At 39.1% G+C, this 23,636-nt stretch overlaps 2 protein-coding genes across 2 annotated transcripts in view; one reads left to right on the top strand and one right to left on the bottom strand.

Moving 5' to 3' along the window:
* The window catches only part of LOC104214013 (uncharacterized), a 29,159-nt gene extending 18,380 nt beyond the window's left edge, over positions 1 to 10,779 (bottom strand). Inside the window, exons 1-10 of the mRNA XM_009763606.2 lie at positions 10,476 to 10,779; positions 9,672 to 9,969; positions 9,500 to 9,568; positions 8,605 to 8,742; positions 8,347 to 8,464; positions 7,210 to 7,292; positions 6,671 to 6,766; positions 449 to 617; positions 223 to 365; positions 63 to 149 (exon numbers count right to left, since the gene is read on the bottom strand). Coding sequence (XP_009761908.1) covers positions 63 to 149; positions 223 to 365; positions 449 to 617; positions 6,671 to 6,766; positions 7,210 to 7,292; positions 8,347 to 8,464; positions 8,605 to 8,742; positions 9,500 to 9,568; positions 9,672 to 9,969; positions 10,476 to 10,660 — 1,386 coding nt within the window. The 5' untranslated portion in view covers positions 10,661 to 10,779. The remainder of the gene's footprint in view (positions 1 to 62; positions 150 to 222; positions 366 to 448; positions 618 to 6,670; positions 6,767 to 7,209; positions 7,293 to 8,346; positions 8,465 to 8,604; positions 8,743 to 9,499; positions 9,569 to 9,671; positions 9,970 to 10,475) is intronic.
* A 5,836-nt stretch (positions 10,780 to 16,615) lies between these two features.
* On the top strand, positions 16,616 to 20,028 carry LOC138875536 (uncharacterized). Its single transcript, XM_070154372.1, has 6 exons — positions 16,616 to 16,814; positions 16,907 to 17,183; positions 17,268 to 17,966; positions 18,053 to 18,305; positions 18,815 to 19,157; positions 19,688 to 20,028. Exons 1-6 carry the CDS (start codon positions 16,616 to 16,618, stop codon positions 20,026 to 20,028), a joined length of 2,112 nt encoding a protein of 703 aa, XP_070010473.1.
* The last annotated feature ends 3,608 nt before the right edge of the window (positions 20,029 to 23,636 follow it).

Here is a 23,636-nt window from a genome sequence, read left to right on the forward strand (position 1 = left end):
ACTCTCCTCGAAGCTGTTCAAGTATAAACTTCACCTATGTATAACACGGAAAATGGGCTCACATTGTGATAGTATGAATGACTCTGGCAGCCTCCAAATTCAGGATCTCCCCTGTGAATATTGCTCTCAGGCATTGTCTTTGTTACTGTCTGCAACAGAAAAGACTCAATGAACGAAAACAGTGCAGCATAATAAGTGTTCTGAAGTTGTACAGTAGGCCACCTTAAAAATAGCTGGTTCATTCATGTCATTCCATATACCATCCACACCATTTGAGATGAAATCTTTAACTAGGTTAGCCCACCATGATCGGGCTTTCGATTGAGTGAAATCGGGAAACACACAAGGCCCAGGCCACACCTCCCCTAAAGATGAATGCAAAAAGATGACAAATCTGAAAATGTATACAAACAATAATAAAAGTTTAAACTGCAGGATAAAGACATACCAATAAAAGGGCTCCCATCTGCTGTTTGAACCCATACGTCTGCTTCAGAACCACTATCATAAACAAAAAATCCCTTTTCATACTTAATCCCTGGATCAAGCATCCAGATTGCTTTGAAACCTGATTGATGAAGTTCTTCCACAAGGGACTTTGGATCTGGAAAACTCTCCTGACAACAATGTCCAGAAAAAATTTTAGGATGTCAATTTTGACATTAGTAAACAAAGGCGATTCACCTAAGTTAACATAACTAAATGATAAAGAAAAGACAAATTTAATGCTTGTGAGAAAGCACGGGAGAAAAATATATTATAATGTTAATTGTAATACAATGAGTTCTATTTATAACTATACATAATACATATCCTACTCCTATTCAATGTGGGACTCGGACTAAATACATACTAATTACATAATTATCTCACTCTCCCCCAAGCCGGTGCATACAAATCATATGTACCGAGCTTGTTACATATGTAACTAATACGAGGACCAGTGAGGGACTTGGTGAAAATATCTGCAAGCTGATCATTCGACTTCACAAACTTTGTAGCAATATCTCCTGAGAGTATCTTTTCTCTTACGAAATGAGAGTCAATCTCAGTGTGTTTAGTTCCCATGGAACACCGAATTCGATGCAATATGAAGGGCAGCTTGATTATCACACAAAAATTCCATCTGGCTAATCTCACCAAATTTCAACTCCTTGAGCAACTGTTTGATCCAAACTAGCTCACATGTTGCCATACCCATTGCCCGATATTCTGCTTCTGCACTAGACCGAGATATGACATTCTGTTTCTTGCTTTTTCAAGACACCAAATTACCTTCTACTAAAACACAATATTCAGACGTAGAACGTCGATCAGAAGGTGATCCTGCCCAATCAGCATCCGAGTATCCAACGATCTTCTCATGGCCTCGATCCTCAAACAATAGTCCTTTGCCTAGAGCTAATTTTATATACCGAAGAATGCGGACAACCGCATCCCAATAACTATCACAAGGAGAATCCATAAATTGACTTACAATACTCACAGAAAAGGAAATGTCAGGTCTAGTCACTGTAAGATAATTTAATTTACCAACTAGCCGCCTATATCTTACGGGATCGCTAAGCGACTCCCCCCTGTCCTGGTAGAAGTTTAGAATTCGGATCCGTATGAGTGTCAACAGGTCTACATCCTGTCATTCCTGTCTCCTCAAGAATGTCTAAGACATACTTCCGTTGTGAGATCACAATACCTGAGCGACCTCAATACCCAAAAAATACTTTAATCTGCCTAGATCCTTAGTCTAAAAGTACTGAAAGAGATGTTGATCCAACTTAGTAATACCATCCTGATCATTGCCGGTAATAATAATATCGTCAACATAAACTACCAAATAAATTCATAGATTTGAAGTAGAATGCCGATAAAACAAAGAGTGATCAGCTCTACGAGTTATGCCAAACTCCTGAATAACTGTGTTGAACTTACCAAACCAGGCTCGAGGAGACTGCTTTAGACCATAGAGCGATCGACGCAACCAACATATAAGGCCACTAAACTCCCCTGAGCAACAAAATCAGGTGGTTGCTCCATATAAACTTCATCCTCAAGGTAACCGTGAAGAAAACTATTTTTAATGTCCATAATGGCGAACAACAACCATGGATAGAAAGAGTAGGACTGGTGCTATTTTAGCCACGGGAGAGAAAGTATCATTCTAATCGAGCTCAAATATCTGAGTATACCCTTTGGCAACAAGACGAGCCTTAAGTCGATCATCCTGGCCATCTGGGCCAACTTTGACTGCATACACCCAATGAAAACCAACAGTAGATTTACCTGAAGAAAGAGGAACAAGCTCCCAAGTATCACTCGTATGTAAAGCAGCCATCTCGTCAATCATAGCTTGTCGCCATCCTGGATGAAACAATGTTTCACCTATAAACTTAGGGATGGAAATAGAGGACAAAGATAATAAAAACACATAATGGGGTGATGACAGACGATGATAACTTAAACCGACATAATAGGGATTAGGATTAAGTGCGGACCGTATACCTTTTCGAAGTGCATGTGGTGGACTATGAGGAGACAAGCCCACACTAGAAGCAGGGTCAGGTGCCGGACGTGAAACAGCTGGGCCTGATGCTGGGCATGGACGATGACAATAAGTCAAGAGAGGTGTTCCTATGGCTGGAGATCTAGGAGGAGCAACAGTAGATTCCTCAATCATTTGTATGGATAAGACTTCTATGGTTGAGGATGTAGAAGGAGCTATAGGTGACGGAGCTGGAGCTAGAGTTGGAGGTGATGGAGCCGTGGAGGAAGGTGAAGGGGAAATAGTGACTGAATCTCCAAAAGATGGAACTGGTAGCACCTCAGAAATGTCTAAGTGATCACCTGGGCCTGTGAAGTACGGCTGAATTTCAAAGAAGGTAACATCAGCAGACGCACTACTGGATGTCAGGTGAGTAGCATCAATACCCCTTTTGCATTCTCGAGTAACCTAGAAATACACACTTAAGAGCACTGGGAGCTAACTTATCTCTTCCTGGAGTAAGGTTATGAACAAAACATGTGCTCCCAAAAACACGAGGTGGAAGAGAGAACAAGGGTGAGTGAGAAAACAACACAGAGAATGGAACTTGATTCTGGAGAGTTGAGGATGGCATACGATTAATAAGATAACAAGATGTGAGAACTACATCCCCAAAAACGCAACAGAACATGAGATTGTATGAGTAGGGTACGAGTAGTCTTAATGAGATGCCTATTCCTCCTTTTCGCTACCCCATTTTGTTGAGATGTGTATGGAAGAGAAGTTTGATGAAATGATCCCATGAGAGTTCATAAATTACTAAAATGGAGAAGGCAAATACTCTGGGGCATTATCACTACGAAATGTGCGAATAGAAATCCCAAATTGATTTTGGATTTCAGCGTGGAAAGTCTGAAAATAAAAAACAACTCAGATCGATTTTTCATCAAGAATATCCAAGTGCACCTAGAATAATCATCAATGAAACTAACAAAGTAGCGGAATCCCAAGGTAGAACTGACTCGACTAAAACCTCAAACATCTGAGTGGACTAAAGTGAAAGGTGACTCTGCTCGATTATCAGGACGCCGAGTAAAATGGGAGCGAGTATGCTTACCGAGCTGACACGACTTACACTCTAGAATAGAGTGGACAAGTGAGATAAACCAGGTAATATTTTCTGAAGTTTTGATAAACTGGGATGTCCCAACCGTTTATGTAATAAATCTGGTGAATCAATAACATAACAAGTTGTTGAAGGAAGACAAGATTTAAGTCCATGTGATTTAGCAAGGAGGTAATAAAGTCCATTTGACTCACGTCAGGTACCAATGATCCGGTACTGCGTTCCTGTATAAAAACAAGGTCATCAAGAAATAAAACAGACCATTTAAGTGATTTGGCTAAGCGACTAATGGATATGAGATTAAAAGTACAATCAGGAACATAAAGAACTGAATCTAAAGATAAGGAAGGAAGTGGACTTACTTGACCTATTCCAGTTGCCATGGTTTGAGACCTGTTAGCCATTGTAATTGTTGGAAGAGATTGAGAATATAAAATAGTAGTGAAACGAGATTTGTTACCAGAAATGTGATAGATGCCCCTGAATCAATGACCCAAGAATCGGATGATGAAGATTGAGAGACACAAGTCACGCTATTACCTGTTTGAACAATAGAAGCTATCTCTGAAGATGTCTGTTCGCATGCTTTGTACTTCGCATGCTTTGTACTGAAGGAACTCAATATAATCTGGTAGAGAAATCATCCAACTATTCATAGTATTAGGTCCCATTTTGCTACAACCAATTGCTCAAATTCTTGACTAAAAGTTGTATGATTAACCCTGGAATGCCAAGTCAGAACAAGTTAAGCTAGAGACCTCTTTTTCTCTTAGTTAGATGGAGTTAGAAATCAAGTTCTTCGCTTGAAATAGTGGAAATCAATAACTCGTGCGGGAAAACTGAAGAAATAGCTGGGAAAACACTGTTCGCGCCGGAAAACACTGTAGCTCGCCGAAAAATTCCAAGGTTGTCGGATTAGAAAGAAAATTGTATGGACAGGCTCGGAATCACCTCCCCAGAAAGATGTCCTGAAGAAGTTGGGCCAAAAAGTGGCCGAAACAATTTGCATGCGCCGGCGCATAGGTAGGACTTAGGAGATGTCGGTGGAAAATTCACTGTCAGCGGCGCATGAGGGCGCGTGACAGGTGTTCTGGTGGAGATCATTTTCGGGGTTGGTCGCCGGAGGGTGATGTTGGTTTTTGCACAACACCGACAAAAAAGAACTTTTAAACCGGACAGACCTGCGGTCACCGGACAATTTTCCGGTTAACTGATTTCTTTTTCCCGGAATCGCTGGTATTTTTGCACAGCGATGAATCTCTCAGGTTAGCTCTAATACAATGTGAGAAAGCACGGGAGAAAAATATATTATTGAGGTTAATCGTAATACAATGAGTCCTATTTATAACTATACATAATACATACCCTACTCCTATTCAATGTGGGACTCGGACTAATTACATACTAATTACATAACTATCTAACAATGCCAATGAAGCAGAGCCTGTCTAAGATCAGATACCAAAACCAAGCACTTCCATACATCAAACACTTTCTAAAAATCATTTGGGAAAATGCATAAGTACCCCCCTAACCTATACCCGGATTCCCAACTACACATTTTTTCTTTGCGGGAATCCTATTACCCCCTAAACTTATTTTAAATGGAGCAAATACCACCCTAAAACTAGACAACCAAACTCTTGGCAAGTGGTGAGCTACACGCGCCCCACATGTATTTTTAGTACTTTTTTTATTCTTTCTTCTTTTTCTTATACTTTTTTCTTATTTCTTATTATTCTCATTTTTTTTTGGTTATTTCATTCTCTTTCTTTTTGTTTTGGTCACTGACGGCATAAAATGGTGGTCGTCGGAATTTCATAAACACCATTTTTTTCGGCGAATTTTTTTTTTCCGGCGACAAATTTTTATCCCGATCTAAGTGTGTTTTGTTTTACATATAAATTTTTCTTGAAAGTGTAATTTATGAGTGGGAGGAAGAGCAAAAGAAATAAAAACGAATATAACCTGAGAAAACTTTTTCCAATTAAAATGTCAATACATCATTTTTTTTCCGGCGTGGGAAGGTTTTCCGATGATGAATTTTTTCCCCCAAATCTAAGTGTATTTTGCTTTGCTTATGAATAGATCTTTCTGAGAGTTTAGTTTGTGTGTGAAAAGAAAAAATGGAAGAAAAACGGTTAGACAAAGTCGCCAATGAATGAATATACGCCGGAATTAGAGAAGAAACGAAAAAAAAAGTAAAAGAAAAAAGACAAAGAAAAAGGAAAAGGAAAGGGAAAAGGAAAAAAAAGTAAGAAAAAATGGTAAAAAAGAATAAAAAATAATCTGAAAATCGTTTTTTCTTGCTTCTCACTCTCCTCACACACTCTGCCACGTCAGCGTTAAGGTTGCAAATAATTCCATTTAAAATAAGTTTAGGGGGGTAATAGGATTCCCACAAAGAAAAAGTGTGTAGTTGAGAATTCGGGTATAGGTCGGGGGTACTTATGCATTTTCCCAAATCATTTTTGATAAGAGCATTATAAAATTCATAATTAATGCCTATTTGTGAATATAGATGTTGAACAAAAGGTCAAAGAAGGAGAAGGGGAGGGAAGCATCCAACTGTAAACTTCACAACTAACTTAAATATTCAAATATGTAAAACTATCCAGATAACTGGAAAATTGGATATATGATTCAGTTTACAACTTTAAGTAGCTCGAAATGACATGAATATAAAGTTAAGTTAACAGAAGAGAACAAAATTCTCTTTACAGAGTTTCAAGGAGAAGATACAGAATTCCTTTCCCCGTTACTGCTTCATGCATTATTCCTTTTTGGATAGATAGGAATTTCATGAACAGAAACCAAATGAAATACATCAGTGGGAGACAAGAATTTCCCTATTTCATATACAAAGGAAATATTAACAAGCATTCTTCTCAGTTTCACACTTTAACTGCATATAAGTTAATGCCTGGTCATGAAAATATTAATGTATTTGGCAGGAGATAAAAAGAATTGATCATTGCCTGACATATATCATTGACTTGGACTAACTGCCTGTAGAATCAAATATATCAGGATGAGAGAGAGAGAGAGAGAGAGAGACGGAGTACCTTTGCAAATGTGAAACATCGAAAACCATCCATGTAGTCAATGTCCATCCATATGACATCACAAGGAATTTTCTTCTCCCTGAAGGTCCTTGCAATCTGCATGAAATAATCAGACGCAATGAAATATAAGATTCAAAAGCCAGATATATACCTATCAGACTTTAGTAAAATGAGGAAGACAAATACGAAAGATTAATGTAGGTGGAGGATAAGAACAGACCAATGAAACCGGAGAAGCATTGCAAAGTAAGGACAAAATTAGAGCTCGTATTGTCCCCTAGCTGAGTAGTTCTCATATCTGAGGTTCTCCCCTACCCCCAGCCCAGTAAACGGGCAGAATCAATCAAATGCACATAAATGGAGGGACAAAGAACATGATAAGAAAATGGCAACAGTTGGTGGCAGAGGAAGAGAGAAAAGAAAAATAAATAAGGTAAATTGCATTCAGGCAGCCAGAATCAAGAGACAAAGTTAAACTTGCAAAACAAACACCATGAGGAGAGTAAAAGAGACTATTTCACATAATGAAGTGACCATACCTCTCGAACACGAGCATCAGGCACATAGCTCCATCGGCATTGGTGATAACCCAAGGCCCACTTTGGAGGCATAAACACAGTTCCTGAGTTCAAATTGCTGTGACTAATACTTCAAACAAAGTAAACATAATAAATGGGAAAATGAAAGCTGGGAACAGGTTTTTTTTTTTTTTTTTGGAGGGGAGTGGGGGGGTGGGGGGGGAATAGGTTAAAGATTTATCAAATTAGAAGAGTCTATATTTTGAGCTTAATCTTCCACAAGAAATGACACACACTCAGATATGTAAGAAGGAGCAGAACGAAGGTAATCGGCTCACAGAAACATCTCTACATGAAATGCATCAAAACTCATTTAAACAAATACAGTAAGTTATTATCTAAAGAAAATGGCACACTCTGAAATATGGAAAAAGCAGCAGCAGAACGAAAAATGTAGGTTTACATAAGATGCATCAGAAACCATTTAAACAACTGTGTCAAACTGGATTCAATTGCTTTATGGGTGTACCAACACATAGCTGATGATAGAGATGTAAGGCAGAAAATAGGCATCAATCTTCATCTTTTTGTAATTTGTCTGCAAAATGTTCAAACATTCATGCCATCTATTCAATTGTGCCCAGCCCGATCACAGCCAGTAATTGCCATAGTCAACATAGAGATGACAGGCAACAGAGAGATTCAAAATTATGCTGCCCAACAGCAAAGGCAAGGTCTCATAAATTCGAAATTTCTCCACAAATCTACCTAGAACAATTGTAACTGGTAAATATGATTCGACAACGGGTTCATTCTCACAATTTTAACATTCATCCTCGATTGATGTTGCTGTAGGTTCTCAATTTCATCCACAATAATACGTGTATCAAGTTCCAAAAACTGATGCATTTAGGTGCCAAGCAGATAATCCAGACATATCTATTTATTAAAAGACAAAATAAACATATTTAGCTTGATGCCTGGGACTCTGTCAGTAGGACTTTCTATTCTTAGTTACAAGGTCCAATGAAGATCCTAAGAACCAAAGTGAAAGATTCCTTTCCTGGCCACTACTTTCTACTCAGTGATAGAAAAATCAATTTAAAGATAACCTTGTATATTCATGAGAAAATGAAGAATAACACTGCAGGAAATTACCGATTGCATGAGAGAATGATACGAGAACATCAATTGGTGAAGCAAATGGGCCAAATGTGATGACAGGATAGGATTGTTGACAGATAAACCATATACTGGATTCTTGTCGCAAGTCAATCTGCTCAAACGACAATAATCATTCAGTGATACATAATTGTAGTTTAGTATAGAATATGCGCATTGATACATACACAAACGGACATACAGAAAACACACGCTAGTGCTTGCATGGGTGTAGAAAGTAGAGTAAGATAGTACCTCACAGCGATGTGTTGTATCTGCCAGAACTCCAAGTGTCTCTCCACTGGGAAGAACAGCAAGCACCCACGGGTGCGATTGATACAAGGAGGTAGTTCCAGGACCATAACCCCATGCATCAGTATTCCATGTAAAAATCTGAAAATAACAAAATTAAATTTGCAAGTGTAATAATCTGTTAACCACCTTCATCTTGTGATTTGCTCTTGGAAAGTCAAGTTTTCTTCATAGGTCTTTTATTCCCGTCATCAAAAGGACAAAGACCTTACACTTGGTTCTTTAATTTGGAAAAGCACCAATTGGTATCAAATATATGCATTTATTCGATTTCTGTTTCATCACATGTTCCAAAATCAACAAGACAGACTAGTCATTAGCAAACTGACCACTGTTGATTGTTCACAACTAGGCTCTTTCCTGTAGTTCACTTATAATGTGTTAGAGACCACAGAACTTGAACTTCTTTTCCAATTAATCCGGGGATTGTGTAAAGTATTAAGCAAGTGAAGCTCCACCAAGATCTGCAGTATGTATGGTATGCTGTTGCATGATAGGCTTGGTCGAAATGTAATTTTCAATACCATTGTCCCTAATAAATATGCTCAGGACCGTTGCTACTCTTAGCTTTCATGGTGCAAGGCCATAGGTTCAAGAAACAGGTTTTTATTGATATGTCATGAGATCAGATTGGCAGTGTTCTATCTACACCTCTTCTTGGAAATAGCTTTTGACTGGTCTTTGTTTCTGGATAGTTTGTCCTCCATAAGAATGATTCCTTTTAAATGCGTTTTATATGTTGCCTAGAATTCGTAAAATATGGAGAAAGAGACACGGCTAAACTAGAAAAGCATTTAGAGTATCTCTTTTGTTCAACAAAATTGTATGTGAAACTCACCCTTTTCCCAGTTCTTTCAAGCTGACCACTGACCTCCCCTGTTCCATAGAATGAGGTACCTGGTGGAAGCTTAATTAAAGTCGAAACATCTCAATCAATGACATATTCAAACCTTTTTCATTAGTGAAATGGAGAGGAAATGGAATAAGCCACCAGGACCTGAAAGTGTTACCTCAATATTAACAACTTGTTGTCCCATGACACATTCAAAAGAAGGAATATGTGATGGAACTTTATGGATAGACATTATCGGTGTCTCCCTAACTTTGGGATCAACAAAGGAAAAACTCGGAAATGCTGCATTTCTATCATCTGCAGAGCAATCAAAACGAAAGACTCCTTCCTCCAAAATAGGTTCGAAAATCATGTTCCCCGTTCTGGCATCTGACATTGCAGTTCTACCGTCTATTCTAGCCATTTTCGACGCAACAAAACTTACACCAGTAGACCTCTTATTAACAGTCTTCGGTCTTCACGCCAAAGAATAGAATTAGCACTTATCAAAAAAACATGCCTTTCATGGATGAAGAAGACCAGTACATTGAAATATCCAATACTTGTGTCAGGAGAACATATATATCACACAAATTTTCAATCCAATCATAATACTCAAGAACTCAATTGGAATACTAGAGTAAAGAAATATCCATCCAATTATCAGACACACCAACTTAATTGGAACACTGAAACCAATGAAGTTCAAGAAAATTCTACCACTTTGATCATACCCAAAATTGAAGCACAGGAACTCAAAGATTGTATTATCAAATGACTGAGGACTAAAGTTCCCAACTTTCTAAGAAATGCATTCCAAAGATTTCAACTTCCAGTCAATCAAGAAAAAATTAAAACACCCAACAAAGTAAAGTGAATTAAAGATTCAATAATCATTACACAAACTCTTCTTTAACCAATCCTTAACCAAATTTAACCAAATGGGACAACAGAAAGATTAAAACTTTAGAGTAAAATGAACCTGATTAAACGATGAACACAAGTTGTGCTTCTAGAAGTAAGCAGACTAATGCAATGCAAAAAAATTGTGTTGTTCAGAGACCCATTTGAAACCCTAGGATTGGCACAACAAGGACTAGTGGAATGGCCAAAAATGTGAGACTTCGGTGATATAATAATGCTATTTGTAAGTTGTAGTTTGTCCATATATGGGTTCCTCCTGAACCGAAACCTTAACAATTCAGTAACAAAACAAAAAAAAGGTGCAGAATAAAATGAGTATAATAGTATATCCGTAGAGTGAGAAAAGTGTGAATGATCAGAAACAATGAGTGGATTATTGAGTCATATAAAAACAGAACTATTGTTTGAGAAGGTGGAAAGCTGTGAGTGTACACTTTTGGACACGTGGCGAGAGTTATTGTCCATTTGCGAAGGCACCTTAATGTCCATTCTATCTTTTCGCACATAAAGTGAAGCACTTGATTACCGAATGAAAAAAAAATAAGTGAAATTTAAGTTTTTTTCTTTTTTCTTCTAGAAAATTTTTCCAAGAACGAGTTTGTCATGAAAATTTGTAAACTGATTTTTCGAAAGTGAAATTTTCACAAACTTGACCACTCTTTTAAGTTTTTCCGAAAAAAAAATTTCCCACTCACAAAACTACAATATTTTTTTAGATGAAATACATATTTAAACATAATTTCAAATTTAAAATATCATTTTTCAACTTAACTTCAAGTACTACGTTTTTCAAAAATCATAATTTTTATGTTTAAAAACCTACTCAGTCCTTTTTTTAAATCAGAAAAAAGTATTAAAACTGACTTTTAAAGGCAAATACTTTAGTCTAGTTTTTTAAAAAGGGAAAATACATTAAAAGAATCCCTTAAACTTGTCTCGCATTTACTACTACACAATTATACTTTAGGGGGATTTTATTAACCCCCTTGAACTATTTTCAGGTGTAATTAATTCTACTTTATTAGCTGACGAAGTACTATGTGACAATTCGATAGGTCATTTTGTGTGCTAGCCCTTATTTTCATGTTCCGAGACCTCCACTAACTTTATTTGGTGAATCTTGATTTGTTGTGTGGTCCGTGTCTTTTTCCGAAAGGTTTTTACATAAAAATTTGAAGAAAATATGATTTTTGGCTTAAAAAATAACTTGAGTTGACTACGGTCAACATTTTGGGTAAACGAACCCGGATCGGTGTTTTGACGATTCCAGTAGCTTCATATTATGATTTTGGACTTGCGCATATGCCCGAAATTGAATTCAGAGGTCTCTAGGTTGATTAGTTTGTTTTGCCAAAAGGTAGCAATTTAAATGTTTGGAAAAATCCTAGGTTTGACCGTAGGTTAGCTTTATGGCTATCGGGTTCAAATTTTTATTTGGGACTTGGCATAGCTCCATTTTGCTATTTGAAACTTGTTTGCAAAATTTGGTGCAATTCGGAGTTGGTTTGATAAGATTCGGACGTTTGGTTGTGATTTTAGAGGTTCTTGAGTTTTCTATTGAATTTCATGCGTTTTGATGTCCAATTCGTGTTTCTATTATTTTGGTGTTTCGATCGCGCGAGCGAGTTTATATGAAGTTTTAAAACTTGTGTACATGTTTAGTTTGGAGCCTGAGGGGCTCAGGTGAGTTTCAGATAGGCTTCAGACCATATTGGACTTAGGAGATTGCTATTTTTAAGCTGTTTCTGGTGTCTGGTGCATTGTGCTTCACGATCGTGAAGGGGGAATTTGGGTTGGGGACTGGTTGTTCTTCGCAAACGCAAGGAGCCGGTCGCGAATGTGATGACCAAAAGGTCATCTTTTGTTTTAGAATCCGAATCCGGGTTCTGAGGCTTTGAAAACCTCATTTTCCTTCTCCTCGATATTCATGCGCAATCTGGGTGCGTTTCCAGAAAGCCTTTATGTGAAAATTTGAGAAAAATACTAAATTGTGCCTTTAAAATTGAATTAAGTTGACTTCGGTCAATATTTTGGGTAAACGGACCCGGACCCATGATTCGACGGTCCCGAAGGGTCCGTAGAAAAATGTGGGACTTAAACGTATGCCCGGAATTGAATTCCGAGGTGCCTAGCCCGAGAAATGAATTTTTGAAGAAAATTATTTAACTGAAAATATAATGGTTTTTGGAAATTTAACGATGCTTGATTTCGATGGTATCGGGTCCGTATTTTGGTTTCGAAACCCGGTACAGGTTTAATATGGTATTTAAGTTATGCCTGCAAAATTTGGTAAGAAACGGAATTCATATGACGTGATTCGGACCCTCGGTTGTGAAAATGAAAACTTTAAAAGTTCTTGAGATTTTTTATTGATTTTGATGCCAAATCCGTAGTTCTAAGTGTTATTTTGGCGATTCGATTGTACGAGCAAGTCCATATGAAATTTTTAGACTTGCGTGCATGTTTGGTTTGGAGCCCCGAAAGCTCGGGTGAGTTTTGGATAGGCTACGGGATGTTTTAGACTTGAAATTTCTGGTGTTTTGAACTTCTACTGTCATCTGGTATGTCCTTCTTCGCGTTCGCGAAGCAACTCACGCGAACGCGAAGAGTAAGTTAGTATGAGGGAAATTTCCTTCTACGCGAATGCGAGGCACAGGTCGCGAACGCGGAGTGTTTGGGGCATTACCCTTTGCGAACGCGACCTGGCTATCGCGAACGCGAAGGCCATTTTGGCAGGGACCTGAGGGAGGGGGAAACACTCTATGCGAATGCGGCGAATGGCTCGCGACCGTGAAGGTCAGGGGGGTGTACCTTCGCGAACGCATACAGTATCTCACGAACGTGAAGGCTATTCTGGCCAATACTTCGCGAACGTGACAGGCTTCTCGCGAACGTGAAGAAGACCTGTCCAGCGATCTTAAAACAGAAGCAGAAACGGGAAAAGGCCATAATTTCATATTTTCTTCCATAGAACTCAACCTTGGGCGAATTTTGAAGAGGGATTTTATCACCAAATCATAGGTTTGTTTTCTTTAACTCATTTCTTTGATTTTCCACCAACACCCATTAGATTTCTAGGCCTAAATCTTGTTCTTTAAGGGTAGAAATTAGGGATTTTAGGCGAATTGGGGATTTTACAAATTTGAGGATTTAGACCTCAATTTGGGGTCGGATTCTGAAATTAATTGCATATTTGGGCTCGTGGGTGAATGGGTGAACGGGTTTTGGTTTGAACTTTGAGTTTTGACCAAGCGGGCCCGGGGTCGATTTTTGACTTTTTGGGAAAAACATTGGGAAACCTATATTCATGCATTAAAATTGGTTTATTTAGCATTAATTGATGTTATTAAGTAAATTATGACTAGATACAAGCGGATTGGAAGTGGAACTGAGAGGTAAAGCGGTAATTGAGGCTTGACTTTTGGCCGTGGAATTGAGGTAAGTGTTTGGCCTAATATTAGTGATAATAGGCTACATTTATGTAATTTGACGATTGTTTATGCCCCAGCTTAATTATGTTCAATGTTATAATATAGTTAAATGATGAAAAATGGGCTCTAATTGTGAATGTCACACGTTGCAGGACTGAGGAGCTTGTATGAGGCCTTAAAGCTGTGATTGGAGCTACATCGAAGCAAGAAAAAAAATCCCTAGGAGCTGAGTACGCGAGAAGACGAGAAAAAGAATAGTTAAAATGAAGGCCTGGACTAGCGCGACCGCGCTAGCCCAGATGGTCGAGGCAGAATGGTAGGGCATTAGCGCTCCCACTAGCGCGGCCGCGCTAGCCCAGTTCCGGAATATTAATTTTTAGGGGTAAACTTGGAAGTCTGGGGGAAAAATTCACTTAACCTATAGAAGGTCAAGTTCGCCCAAGAGGGTATTATGCAGCTTTTGATAGCTTAGTGCAAGAAAAAGAGAGGCAAGAGGCAAAGAAGAGGATTCAATATCAAGTTCTTCCTTTCTTCCTTTTGTTTTTATGATTTGTGATGAATTTGATTATTGTTGTGATGAACACTAGTATGAGTAGCTAAATATTTAGTCTAAGGTTTGATGGAACCTATTGAAGGATGAACTTCTTGATTATGTTAATATAGTTTGTCATTTTAATCTCTATTTGTTCAACTACGTGTTTGTTGTAGTTAATTGACAAGATCATTAATTAGTTGTGCCTATTTAGTATGCATAACTCGGGAGAGAGTGCATATTTAGGTAATTGTTGAACAACACCACTCACAAAATATATGAGGGATCAATAATTGCGGGTTTAAAAGCGGAATTAGGGATAACGAAGCCTTGGGTGTAATCTAAAGTGAGTTGTAGTAAATAAGCCAGCCAGCGTAACACGGGAGAGTGCGTCTAGTAGATTATTGTGATTACTCGGGAGAGATTTACGGTAGTAAGAGTGCTCAGGATTGATAGAGATGATTTGGTGATTCTATGTGAAGCATAACCGGAAGGGAGTCCATCAATAGGGGAAATCATAGCCTTAGAACCTTCTCTTAATAGTTTACAACTTAATTATAGTTATTTTTCAGTTGCTTATTTACATTCATTCGTAGTTAGTAGAATACCCTCAATTGTTATTTACAACGTTTGAGAAGTTGATTCCGTGGAATTTAGTAAGTCTAACGAGAAGTAATTGATAGGTTAATTCCTTGTGGGTTCGACTCTAGGCTAAATACTCAGATTATATTTGCAACGTCTGCGTGTCCTTTATATAAGGCATAGTTGGGTGTGATCAAATTTTGGCGTCGTTGCCGGGGAATTTAACGGTGTTATCAATTACAATTGAAAGAAGTACAAAAAAAAATCTTAGTGTAGTTAACTTTCTCTATACCCAATCTTTACAATTGAAATTTTAATGTTTGTTGACTTGGTTGCACAGGTGCATGCCTTGAAACTCATCAAGAACTGGTGAAGTATTTGAAGCATTATCAGATCCTGAGAAAGTTTTCAAGGCCTTGAACCGGGCCAACTAGAAAACAAACAACAACAAACAACTGAACACTTCGAGACAGAAATGGGAGATCACGAAGAGAACCTAGTTGTACCAATAGTGCCATTGGCACCTCTTGTGCCAGAGGCAACTCTCTATGACTAGGCACAACCCACAACTGAAAATATGGCCACCTCGATTATAGTCCCGCAGAAATCATTCCAAATCATGAATAACATGTTGTACTTGTTGCAAAACAAGGGACTATTTTCGGGGTCACAAGTCGAAGATCCTCACCAGCACTTGAAGAATTTCCTGTCAATCTACAAAATCCAAAGGCAGCCCAACGTAACTCCGGAAGCAATCAAGCTGTTATTTTTTCCATTCTCAGTGACAGGAGCTGTCCAGACCTGGCTAAACTCACTCTCCATAAATTCCATAACAACTTGGGAGGAGTTAGTCAAGCAATTCGTGAACAAGTTCCACCCACCCAACAAAACCGCTCAACAAATTGATGAAATTTTGAGTTTTAAACAGAGACCAATGGAGACACTGCATAAAACATGGGAACGATTCAAGGGGATGTTGGCTATATGTCTGTACCATGGTATTCCAGATCTGATGTTGGGGCAACGATTTTACATGAGATTGTCAGATAGCGTGAAGAACATTGTTGATGCTTCAGCTGGCGGAGCATTTTTGAGCAAAACATGGAGAGAAGGCCAAGGTCTGCTTGATAAGATGGCACAGAATTCAGTATGGATAACCAGGAATGCACCTATCACTACAGTGGTGCACTCAATGCCCTTAGATTCATCCAACTCTATGGCTGAAAATATGGCCACCTTATTGACACAGATAAGCATACTCATCAAAAAGGTGGAAGAGTCAGGGCATAAGCAGCAGGTACACATTGTAGATACTACCAATGGGGGCTTATGCACATCGTGCATCAGTCAGCCAATTGGTAACCAGTGGAATGTAGAACATGATCATCATCACTACCCTGAAGACATGAACTATGTGTCGAATTATGGAGGCTAGAGACTGGACGGTCAGAATTGGGGCCAGCAAAATCAGTAGTACAGGCCAGCCCAGCCACAGTTCAACAATGGGAACATGGGAGGTATGAGACCCCCTAACAATATGGCACCTTACCCAAGGCCACAGGGATATAATAATTAGAATCAACAGTAGGGGTATCACCCCCTCAGCAGCAGCATGGTGGAAGGCAGGAAGATGGCTTTGCTATACTTGAAACAATGATACAGCAGGTTATTGGGTCTAATGCGAAGATTAGTGAGAGAGTAGATGCACATGATTCAGCGATCAAGAATATTGAGATGCAGATGGGCCAAATTTCGATGTCTCTGAACAATCGTCCTCATGGGACACTACCTGCAGACACCCAGATAAATCCAAAAGATCAAGGCCCGAAGCAGCTGATGGCGGTGAGTCTACGTAATGGAAGAGATTTGGATGCAGAGCAAGAGAGGGCTCGAGAAACTAGACAGGATGAGACATTCATATTAGTGCCCATTGAGTTGGATAAGTCAGTGAAACTGAAGAGGTGACAGTCCAGCCTGCCCAGGAAGAAAATAACATTCAGATTGAGACCGAGAAAGATGCTGAGACAACCCAGGAACCATTAGTTGAGGTGGCAACTGATAAAGATCAATCCCAAATGATTGGGAAGAAGAGACCGCCTGCACCTTTCCCTCATAGGCTGGATAAGTACCAAAAGGAGGAGCAATACAAGAAGTTCTTGGAGATGCTGAAACAAATCCAGGTAAATATTCTATTGATTGATGCTTTGAAAGAGATGTCTGGGTATGCAAAAATGACGAAGGACTTGATGTCCCAAAAATTTTATTTCCAAGACTTGGCCACAGTTACTCTTACTCAAACCTGTAGTGCAGTGGTGACTAGACCAATTGCAGAAAAGCTGTTTGACCCAGGGAGCTTTACAATTCCATGCACTATTGGTAATTTTGCCTTTGCTAAGGCACTGTGTGATCTAGGGGCCAGCATAAATCTTACGCCCCTGGCGATTTATAAGAGGTTGGGTATTGGAAGAGCTAGACCCACCTTTATGTTGTTGCAGCTAGCTGACAGGACTATAAAGCAACCCTCAGGTGTCTTGGATGATGTATTGATTCAGGTAGGGAAATTTGTGTTCCATGCAGATTTTATGATCTTAGACTGCAAAGTAAATGAAGAGATTCCCATAATTTTGGTAAGGTCGTTCTTGGCCACTGGGAGAGCTCTCATTGAGTGTGAGACTGGGGAGATCAAGATGAGATTGAACGACGAAGAGATAACATTCAATGTGCAGAAATTTATGAGGCGACCAAGTGAATTCGCCAATTGCTCTCTTATTGATGTCGTGGATGTAATCGTAGAGACTGGTGATGGGATGCTGACTATTGAGGACCCTCTTGCTGCATGTCTGATGAATTTAGATGAGGTAAATGGAGAAGAACTGGCAGAATGGGTGATGGCATTAGAGGGTAGAGGGTTCTGGGATAGAACTCTTGAATTTGAGCCCTTGCACTTGAAAAATAGAGAAACTCCTCCAGCCAAGCCATCCATCGAAGAACCACCAAAGCTGGAGTTAAAGACATAAAGCCATTGCCCGCCCATCTCAGGTATGAGTTCCTTGGACCTGACTCCATATTACTTGTTATTATCTCATCTAGTTTGTTAGATGTGCAGGCACAACAACTCTTGCAAGTACTTAAGGAGTGTAAGACTGCTATTGGGTGGACCATGGCAGACATAAAGGGGATCAGCCCAGCCTACTATATGCACAAAATTCTGCTGGAAGAGGGACACAAACCTTCCAGGGAACACCAAAGAAGGTTGAACCCCAACATGAAGGAAGTAGTGAAGAAAGAAGTGATAAAGTGGTTAGATGCGAGAATCATTTTCCCAATATCTGACAGCAGCTGGGTTAGTCCGGTTCAATGTGTACCTAAAAAGGGGGGCATGATGATAGTTAAAAATAATAACAATAAACTTATCTCTACGAGGACCATCACGGGCTGGAGAATTTGCATGGATTACAGAAAGTTAAATCTAGCCACCCGGAAAGACCACTTCCCACTTCCCTTCATTGATCAGATGTTAGATAGATTGGCAAGGAGGTCGCATTTCTGTTTTCTGGATGGGTACTCAGGGTACAATCAGATCTCTATTGCACCAGAGGACAGAGAGAAGACCTCCTTCACTTGCCCGTATGGCATTTATGCCTTTCGGAGGATGCCCTTTGGCCTATGCAATGTACCAGCCACATTCCAAAGGTGCATGATGGCCATATTCACTGACATGGTGGAGGACATAATGGAGGTATTCATGGATGATTTCTCAGTGGTGGGGAACTCATTTGATGATGTCTTATAAATCCGACTCGTGTGCTGAGACGATGTATTGAGACTAACCTGGTTCTTAATTGGGAGAAGTGCCATTTCATGGTACAAGAGAGCATAGTCTTGGGGCACCGAGTGTCAAGCAAAGGAATTGAGGTAGATCGTGCTAAAGTAGATGTGATAGCAAAGCTGCCCCATCCAACTTCAGTCAAGGCAATCAGGAGCTTTCTCGGGCATGCCGGTTTCTACCGGAGATTCATAAGAGACTTCTCAAAAATTGCCAACCCTCTCTGTAAGTTGTTAGAAAAAGATCACACTTTCTTGTTTACTGATGAGTGCAGGGTAGCATTCGAGGAGCTGAAGAAGAGGCTAGTCACAGCACCTATCATTGTTGCCCCCGACTGGGAGCAACCATTCGAGCTCATGTGTGATGCCAGTGACTACTAGGGGTGTCAATGGATATTCGAAACCGACCGCACCGTACCGCACCGAACCGATTTTAGGTTTCTTTTTAAGAAACCGTAGGTTTTTATATAAATATATAACCGCACCGATAATTAGGGTCAGTTTTTTATTTTATAAAAATAAACCGAAAAAATACCGAACCATACCGAATAAATTTTACATGTAGAAATTATATTTATTTAGTAAGTTTAAAAATAATAATGCATTAAATTTTCTTTGAGCCTTGGAATTATGAAAACTATTACAAGCCAACAAGTAATTAAACTCAAAATACTAATTCCTAAAACCTATTATGCTACTTCTACTTAAACTAAGTTATTTCAAGTATCTTTATTAGCAAGACACAAAGTATTCTAGCGATTATGAGTAGCAAACTACAATGTATTGAATATGTTTCCTTTCATATAATTTAGATTTATTTTTTTGAATATTTAATCTTCGATTGACTTTATTCTTGAGTCTCAGCTTAGTATATCTTTCAACTCGTGTGATTAATATTAGCTGTGGATGGGCTAGTACCAAAAGATCGCAAGTTCCAAGCTGATAAGGTAACAACGGGTAAGGAGCCGGCGGCAGCTGAGGCGGAGGATCGTAGTGGCTCTGATGACTTGGATGAAGAGGAGGACAAGCAGAAGGATGTGGAGGCTGAACCACAGGCCGATGAACATAGTGCAGCAGCTGCAGCACCACCTAGAACTTCAACATCTTCACAGCCATGTCGTAGTACCCGCATGACCGCTTTGGAGCAGGATATGGCTGGGTTGCGTACCTCTGTCACTGATTTAGGTGCCCGTGTTGATGCAGTGGATGAGCGGCAGGTGAAGTCGGAAAAGAATTCTTAGGCTGGCTGAGAGCTCTGGGTCACACATGCAATGTGAACCCAGACACCGTCTCCGATCAGGAGTGATCCTTCAGGGAAGTTCCTTTACCTCACTATTCTTTAAATTTTGATGCCATGAGGACATGTCTACATTTTAAGTGTGGGGTGGGGGATACTTCAATGTATATATGTAATTGTACAATTTGACTGTTTGATGTTCTTTGTTTTGCGTTGATTGTTTCCGGTATTTGACTAATAGTTTCATTAGATTAGTTTAAAGTAGGTAAGTGGCTTGTCCCGACGACGGATCTCTTTCGGCAGGATTCTTGAGGGACTAAGTCGATCAAAAAAAAAAGAAGAAGGTAATATGGAGACTCTTCCTGATGACGGAACCTTTAGACAATTTTCTTGAGGGAAGTAAGTCTAGAGAAAAGACCAAAAAGATTTTTTTTTAGGTAGTGTAGTACCCCCCTCCCTTGGTTTTTCTTTGGGCCATGGTTCTTTTCCAAGGGTTTAGCTTGAATCAGGTATAGGTAGTTTTTGTTCATTTTGTTTTCTTTTTAGTAGATTAGGATTAATGGGCTACGAGCTAAAATCGAAAGTTAAGCCTCTAGCATTGATACACCTGAACACAATAGACACTAGAGTGTAATGCTTAGTCTTAGTAGTTGATTCTTGCTAAAGTGCCTTAAAATTATATGTTTATTACTGACTTGAATACTCAGAAGAGAGTGTCTTGATAAGCCAATCTGGAATGAGTCATGTGCCATGTGTGTGTGAGCTTTACTGTATTCCATGATTCACATTTGATGCCTAGAACTTGCCCTGTGTGTTTGCAAAGCGAAATAGTAGTTTCATTCAGTCCTAGAAGTGATATAGACATTTCTTTGTTGAGCCAGACATATAAAGTAAACTCACCTAACTGTTTACATCTTAGTTAACCCCATTGAGCCTATAAGCTTGTTTCTTTGGTAACCACATTGCGAACCTTACCCAATTGTTTAAATAGCCTGTTGTTTAAACCCTTTTACCTCCCATAAGTACTTGAATGGTATGGAAATTATGCAAAGGCAAAAGTGTGGGGTGGTGGTTTGGTTTTTGAGTGGAACCATTGAAATAGAGAAAAGGTGCAGCGTTTGGAAAAGTAAAAAAATAAGCACCACTGAAAAAAAAAGAGTAAATGCAGTAATCGATAAGTGGTGGTTGGTTATAATTGCATCTAATGGATGAGGTTGTTGTAAATAAAAGAAAAAGTGGTGGGATGTCTGGTTGACATAAATATGGCTTTGAATGTTAATGTAATTGTACTAAAAAGTGCTTAGGGAGGTTAGTCACTATATTCAAATATATCCTACCCGTCCCTTAGCCTATATTACAACCAAGTGAAGTCCTATTGATCTTAGACTGAGTGGGCTCGATTAGTAGAGTAGTACACTACGGGCAAGCCTATGATGCATCTTTGTGGCATGTGAATGTTCTTTTTGAGAGTGAGATAGTTTTGTCTATCTAAGATCCTAATTGTTCTAAACATCATTATTTGTGGAACTACTCTTTTTTATGAATGTGAGGGCATGTGATTCATGAAGGAAGGGCAAGTCTTGACTTCTGTGTAGAGTAGCTTGAGAAAGTATGAATATTGCACGGCACGTGAGAGTCGACTTTTGAAGCTAAGATTATTCACTACTAGGCGTAACTCATGTGATTTGTTCTTGGTGTAATGCGTTAGGGAAGAATGCTTAGTGAAGGAACCTCTATAGAGTATGGTGGATTGCTCGAGGACTAGCAATGATTTAAGTGTGGGGTGTTGATAACAGGCTAGATTTATGTAATTTGGCGATTGTTTATGCCCCAACTTAATTATGTTTCAATGTTATAATATAGTTAAATGATGAAAAATGGGCTCTATTGTGAATGTCACACATTGCAGGAGTGAGAAGCTTGTATGAGGCCTTAAAGCTGTAATTAGAGCTATATTGAAGCAAGAAAAAAAACCCTATGAGCTGAGTACGCGAGAAGACGAGAAAAAGAATAGTTAAAATGAAGGCCTGGATTAGCGCAGCCATTAGCGCGACCGCGCTAGCCCAGATGGTCGAGGAAGAATGGTAGGGCATTAGCGCGCCCACTAGCGCAGCCGCGCTTCCGTAATATTAATTTTCAGGGGTAAACTTCAAAGTCTAGGGGAAAAATTCACTTAACCTATAGAAGGTCAACATCGCCCAAGAGGGGATTATGCAGTTTTTGATAGCTTAGTGCAAGAAAAGGAGAGGCAAGAGGCAAGGAGGAGGATTCAACATCAAGTTCTTCCTTTCTTCCTTTTATTTTTATGATTTGTGACGAATTTGATCATTGTTGTGATGAACACTAGTATGAGTAGCTAAATATTTAGTCTAAGGTTTGATGGAACCTATTGAAGGATGAACTTCTTGATTATGTTAATATAGTTTGCCATTTTAATCTCTATTTGTTCAACTACGTGCTTGTTGTAGTTAATTGACAGGATCCTCAATTAGGTGTGCCTATTTAGTATGCATAACTCGGGAGAGAGTGCATATTTAGGTAATTGTTGAACAACACCACTCCCAAAATATATGAGGGATCAATAATTGCGGGTTTAAAGGCGGGATTAGGGATAACGAAGCCTTGGCTGTTATCTAAAGTGAGTTGTAGTAAATAAGCCAGCTAGCGTAACTCGGGAGAGTGCGTCTAGTAGATTATTGTGATTACTCGGGAGAGATTTACGGTAGTAAGAGTGCTCAGGATTGATAGAGATAATTTGGTGATTCTATGTGAAGCATAACCGGAAGGGAGTCCATCAATAGGGGAAATCATAGTCTTAGAACCTTCTCTTAATAGTTTACAACTCAATTATAGTTATTTTTCAGTTGCTTATTTACATTCATTCGTAGTTAGTAGAAATACCCTTAATTGTTATTTACAACGTTTGAGAAGTTGATTCCGTGGAATTTAGTAAGTCTAACGAGAAGTAATTGATAGGTTAATTCCTTGTGGGTTCGACTCTAGACTAAATACTCAGATTATATTTGCAACGGCTGCATGTCCTTTATATAAGGCATAGTTGGGTGTGATCAATTAGCTTGAGAGAATAAGTGTTGTTTTAGAGGTGGAGAATGTGATGGCCCAAAGGGACATCTTTTGATTTAGAATCCGAATCTGAATTCCGAGGCCTTGAAAACCTCATTTTCCTTCTCCTCGATTTGCATGCACAGTCCGGGCATGTTTCGGGAAGACTTTATGTGAAAATTTGAGAAAAATGCTAAATTTTGCCTTTAAAATTGAATTAAGTTGACTTTGGTCAACATTTTGGGTAAATGGACCCGGACCCATGATCCGACGGTCCCGGAAGCTCCATAGAAAAATATGGGACTTGGGCGTATGCCTGAAATTGAATTCCGAGGTCCCTAGCCCGAGAAATAAATTTTTGAAGAAAATTGTTTAACTGAAAATATACTGCTTTTTGGAAATTTAACGATGCTTGATTTCGATGGTATCGGGCCCGTATTTTAGTTTCGGAGCACGGTACAGGTTTAATATGGTATTTAAGTTATGCCTGTAAAATTTGGTTAGAAACGGAATCAATATGACGTGATTCGGACCCTCGGTTGTGAAAAT

This window comes from Nicotiana sylvestris, chromosome 8 (assembly GCF_000393655.2).
Source record: "Nicotiana sylvestris chromosome 8, ASM39365v2, whole genome shotgun sequence".
NCBI lineage: Eukaryota > Viridiplantae > Streptophyta > Magnoliopsida > Solanales > Solanaceae > Nicotiana > Nicotiana sylvestris.